General features: G+C 34.7%; 1 protein-coding gene across 1 annotated transcript in view; it reads right to left on the reverse strand.

The window, feature by feature from the left end:
* Positions 1-6,017, reverse strand: part of CCDC39 (coiled-coil domain 39 molecular ruler complex subunit) — a 46,115-nt gene that overhangs the window by 33,123 nt on the left and 6,975 nt on the right. Inside the window, exons 3-6 of the mRNA XM_007468912.1 lie at positions 4,845-4,991; positions 3,122-3,280; positions 2,255-2,347; positions 2,031-2,159 (exon numbers count right to left, since the gene is read on the reverse strand). Coding sequence (XP_007468974.1) covers positions 2,031-2,159; positions 2,255-2,347; positions 3,122-3,280; positions 4,845-4,991 — 528 coding nt within the window. The remainder of the gene's footprint in view (positions 1-2,030; positions 2,160-2,254; positions 2,348-3,121; positions 3,281-4,844; positions 4,992-6,017) is intronic.

Here is a 6,017-nt window from a genome sequence, read left to right on the forward strand (position 1 = left end):
CAACGGGAGAGGCCACAACAGTGAGAGGCCCGCGTATCATAAAAAAAAAAAAAAAAAAGATAAATGGGGATGCATAAATACTCTAACATGGTTAAGGTGCAGGGTGGGAGGGCGGGGATGGAATGGGGACATAATAAGAAAGGTTGGAGACAGATGATAGGGATTAGGCTGGAAAGGTAGAGGTTAAGGCCAAATGGTGAAGAATTCAATTTTTCAATTGCCATGTTAAAGAGGGTCAGCTTTTAAGCAACATGGAATAAAGATTTTAGAGCTGGGGAATAAAAAGATCATATGTGGTTTTTATGGGTGATTCTGATGGCAATATGTTAACTGAATTGGAAGGAGAAGGAAAATTTACCCTAAAATATATTTCTTCCAAGTTTTCTGAAATAGGGTCCCATCAAACAACTAATCCCAGGAGATTGGGTCAGGGGAGAGTATGTGTTCTAAAATCAGTAAGTTTTAGAAATGCTGCATGTAATATTGTACATATTAGCATATTAAATCAATATATATCTGAGATTTATTGCATTTTAAAAAACATTTTAAATTTGTTTAATCTAGTATTCCCATCTATATAACAATTAACATTCTATAATTGTAACATTACATCTATCTACTATATTCATTCAACCTTAGGAGGTCAAAACTTCCTAAGTTTATATGTGTCAAATGATTATGCTAGAATTTCTTACCTTATATTAATTTTTCTACCACTTAATCAGATGTTTTAATTCCTACTTCAGCATTCACATTTTTTAACAGGGCAATCTATTCACAGTTAAGTTTTCATACAGGTGATGCCACAGAAATCAGAAATAACCACAAATTGAGAGCCAGTTGTTAAACACTTAGAAGCATCCCACTACCTATGGAACAATTTCTTGTTTCCCTCCCTAGTCTTTTTCAATACATGCAGCCAGGAAATGTCACCCCATAAATAAGGAACCACTGAGGATATGACCAGAGAGCTACAAGCTGTGGATTCCGCCAAATCAGCAGGCTGAGTCAATTTAGCTGCAGGGTTGTATGAGAATTTGATTATGGATCTGCAGTCTTAGATCTGACACATTTGATTTACACAGAGGAAGCAGTCAGGACTTGATGTTTGAAAGCAGTATGAAGCCAAGAAAGAGAAACCAACATCAACATTAAGAAGAGGAACTCATAGTTAACATTGGGTTTCCCAAGTCCCTCCTTAGGGAGGTGTAGGCCATTTTGTTGACAAAATGTTGATTACTTACAGAAGTTTAAAATAAAGAAATCACATTTTACATATAAGTTACATTTAACAAGTAAACCACATCCAGATATCAGAGTTCCAGACTCCCAGTGACCTGAGCTGCTTGCCAATGCCTTTCCATGGAGTATATTCAGAATGGAAGTTCACCCATTTTCTCATCTGCCTTCTTTCCTCCTCAATTCCTTCTCCTTCCCAGCTTTCCATCACCTTCCCATTTTCACTCACTACTATTTTACCCCTTAATGATTTCCCAAAAAAGTTCTCCTAAATTACCTCTGAAAGTAGCGAAAGATAACACTAGGTCTGTGTTTAATCAGTGTGGTGTTCCTCCCCTTCTGAGCTTTCACCCCATCATGGGTACCTCAGTTTCAAAAGGGAAAATTTATTGCAGTCCTTCTTTTTTGCCTATCCATGAGTCTCCTCTCCCTACACCTTTGATTAGCACACAAATAGCACACATGTTAAATCCAAGGCACCTTGGACAACCATGTATAAGTCAGGGCATAGGTTTTACTAAAATAACATTATCTGTTGATCTTCTCTTGTCCCACATTTCAGAGATGTCAGGATCCAGTCTTCGGCATTATATCCATAAGTAAATAATCTTCATAAAATCTCATTTCTAAATGGATACAGGGTCAGCTTTGAAAAACATTTACCAAAACTATTGAATCCTGCTACAAAAGTGACTTTCAAATAACAGTGTGATTTACATTTGAAATGAATGAGTTAAATACAAAAGAGATAAATACAGCTGAACGCTGCAAGGACCAAACAACTACTTTACCAAGGCACAGTTATCAATGTCTCGATCTCTCTTCTGCATCTGTTCTATTGTGTTCTCCCACTGTTGAATGAGTTCTTGCCTTTCATTATGAATCTTACGAAAATCTTGGGCTGCTTTATCCAATTCTAACTGTCAAATGAAGATCAAATATTATTTCTGTGAATTTAAGTGCTTTTTAAACATCACTTTGACAACTAAGAAATAAAAATCTTTACTAAACCAACCTGTGCACTTAGAGTCTCTGCGAGTTCATTGTCAAGTACTTTTCTTCTCTGATTACATTCCACAGTCAGTCTTTCTAATTGCAGGGTCAGTGCCTATGATGTAATTGCATGCAAAAATATTCATAATTATCATTTTATTAACATAAAAGGTGTTAGCATATCTCACATTAAGTATTATATTATACATATACATATTATACTATACATATTTATTTGTCATCTAAAATAACTGCAAAATAATACATATATTCTTTATCTTCTAGACCCATAGTGCTGCAATGATAACCCAATTGTTTCTAAAAAGACTTTTAATACTTTTTAAAGTAAGTTAGAAAGATTAAACAATAATTTTCCATTTAAAATTATTTTAACTAATGTATGTGGTATTAATCTATTAGAAAATAGCATGTTTCATGATACTAAAATATTACCAGATTTAATTACAAGTAGCTTTTTAAGTAACGGTTATAATAATATATTAAATAATCAATAGCAGTATAGTCTCAAATCAGCAAAAACTATCTGTAACATTCAAACTATTACACAAAAGAAGTTAAAATACTTATACATAGTTCTAGTACAAAACTTTCTTCTCTGAAATGCTTTTGAGAAAACTTCTCAATCAGGATTCTTAACCAGGAGTCCAGAGATCCCTAAATGGACAAAGGGCTTCAGAAGATCTGTAAAACTTGCAGCAAAATTTTGTGGATATTTGAGTATAGTCATTTATCTAGAGACAGGATAATTGGCTTTATTAGACCCAAAATGTTTAAGAACTACTTTAAAATTATAAGTACAATTTAGATTAAATGGTTGATATATTACAGATTCAGAGAAAATCTAACACTACAATTTATAATATCTCACCCTAATTTTATTATCATCTTGTCGTGCATACTTCTGAAGAGTGAGGGCATCACTATCTTTATGAGCCGATTCTTCCAGCCATGCCTCCAGTGCTTGCTGGTCCCAGTTCATCTGACATTTCAAACCATCCAGTTTTTGAGTAGTTTTAAATATGTAATTCTAATTTCCAAAGAGAGGGGGCATGGGGAAATTAAAAAACATTATTTACTATACAAATTAAAATAAAACATGGGCTTCCCTGGTAGCACAGTGGTTGAGAGTCCGCCTGCCGATACAGGGGACGTGGGTTCGTGCCCCGGTCCGGGAGGATCCCACATGCCGCGGAGCGGCTGGGCCCGTGATCCTTGTCCACTGAGCCTGCGTGACCGGCCCCTGTGCTCCGCAACGGCAGAGGCCACAACAGTGAGAGGCCCGTGTACCGCAAAAAAATAAATAAATAACATTACAGGACATATTTAAAAGGAAGAAAGAAATCCTGTCTCTGTCCCTGGCCAGATGTATATAAATACCATATTTAATTGTATAACTATCATACTAATATTTTAATTATTCAGTTGTGAAATAGAGGGGAGATGATTATACAAAGTTGAGAACAGTAGTTGAGCCAAAGTTTGCTTAAAAAGGCTTCCGGGGGCTTCCCTGGTGGCGCAGTGGTTGGGGGTCCCCCTGCCGATGCAGGGGGCGCGGGTTCATACCCAGCTCCCGGAGGATCCCGCAGGCCGCGGAGTGGCTGGGCCCGTGGGCCATGGCCGCTGGACCTGCACGTCCAGAGCCTGTGCTCCGCGGTGAGAGGGGCCACAGCAGTGAGAGGCCCCCTTACCGCAAAAAAAAAAAAAAAAAAAAAAAAAGGCTAAGAAAAAAAAGGCTTCAGGGTAGCTCCCCTAGAGCAATCTCACAAGTCACTCCACCAATACTACCCCAAGCAGATATACAACCTTAATAAAAATAATGTACTTGATATGCTAACTCAAGCCTAAGACAAGTCCCCTTCAGCCCCATTTCCAATCAGATTGCTGCCTCTAAAAGACCTCTTATATAGAAATTTTGGAAGCATGTCTAATTAAAATAAATATAGTAGTTAAGCAGATAAAAATATTTCTGTCAATGTATTCATTTAACAAATCTAGGTTCACAAGAAGAAAACAGATCAATATGCAAACACATACAAATTAATATGATATGTATGCATATGTATACATATAGAGATACAGATATATACATTTCCATAAGTATATGCATATGTAAAGATAAGAATTGAATTTGGAAAGAGCTTCCAGCCAGGTAACTAAAAACTAAGAAAGAAAAAAATAGGTTACAGTAGTTTAATATTAGAATCACCAGCTGATAATATGAAAAGTAAAAATTTTAACTGAAAAATGAAATTCAAAATTACAAGTGACTTTTTTAATGTAGCTTTTAAAAATGTAGCACTTATAAATTATGCCTAGTGTGGTATATAACAGGCAGCCGGCATGGTACGTCGCACGTAGTAAGTAGTAAGGCTCAATGACTATTTTGGTAAATGAATATTGAGAAAATAAATGTAACATTCTATCACTGTTGATTCAAATTACAGCTCCACATGAGTTTCATTGTCCAAAAAACGAGTAAGTGAATGTCAGGAAACTAAAGAATGCCTTTGCTGCAGGGAAAAAGAAAAGACTATTTGGTGAGGGAAGAAGGAACAATAGCACACAATTTTAAGTAACATTTCAACACATACTTCCTTATCACTTTTCTTTTCCCGTATTGAAGTTATCTCATTTTCCAGTCGTTGCATTTCATCCTTCACTCGTCCCAGTTCTCTTTCAGCAATCATCTTAAAATGTTCTTCACTTTCAATCTCATGCTCCCTGGCTTTGCAAAGACACTAGAGAATAATATACAAGACAGAAAGACTTTTTAAATTTTAATATTATAAAATATTCATAATAATCCACTAGACAGAAAATAACAAAGTTCCCACAAAATGCTTAGATCAAGTACTATTAATTCCACTTCTCGGAAACCTACACCACATTAGACTGTGTGATTCAGTGTAGTCGGTGTTGCTTACTAGTTGTAAGAAGTCAGTTCATGGAATGTGATAGGAAAAAATGTTGTCAACAGTTTTCAGTTTTTATGTTGGTCTAAGGAAACTGCTGAAAACCAAAATTTATATACTGAGACTTTAAAAGATATAATTCATTTATTTAAAAATAAAAAATGAAACTAATTAAAAATACTTAGGAAATGGTATGTTTATAAGAATTGATCACATATTCTAATTAACAGAGATAATTTTAAAGTAATTATGTAAACAGTGATGGTTATAAATATGTCCTAGAGTATATTAATATACAATGATGCCTTTGTGTTAAGTTTTACTTAATAAAATCATATTTGTTGACTACTGATCTTGTAGGGCTTCAAAGTTATCATCATTTGTATTATTTTTACATTATTAAGGCTGTTAGTATTGAAGGAAGTTTACTGTCTGTTGTCTCTATTGTCCTACTTAATTGAGGTTTGGCTGTAATGAAATACACCTACAGAAAATCTTCGTTTCTCAATTTCCAACTCAGTGGTTTAACAACTTGAAGAAAAGATGTTGTTCCAAACTGCTTATTAGTTACTAAATCACAACAGGATACAAAAATCTTGAGATTGTTTTCAAAAGTTCATTAAATTTATAACTTTCTAATAAGACTTGTAAAAACCCGTAAAACAGTTACTTACCTATATTAAGTATAAATTGGTATTAAAAACATATGACTTTTTTCATTTTTAAGAATTACATACTTCTTCAAAGGAAAGTTGATGCATTTTTTAAAAAATAGTTTCAGATGGAAGTTAGTAAACTCTCCAATGCTGATTTACAGAGCTTTCTGATTTCCTGGGCATCATCAGGGAAAGA

Source organism: Lipotes vexillifer, unplaced genomic scaffold, assembly GCF_000442215.2.
Source record: "Lipotes vexillifer unplaced genomic scaffold, Lipotes_vexillifer_v1.1 scaffold263, whole genome shotgun sequence".
NCBI classification, from domain to species: Eukaryota; Metazoa; Chordata; class Mammalia; order Artiodactyla; family Lipotidae; genus Lipotes; species Lipotes vexillifer.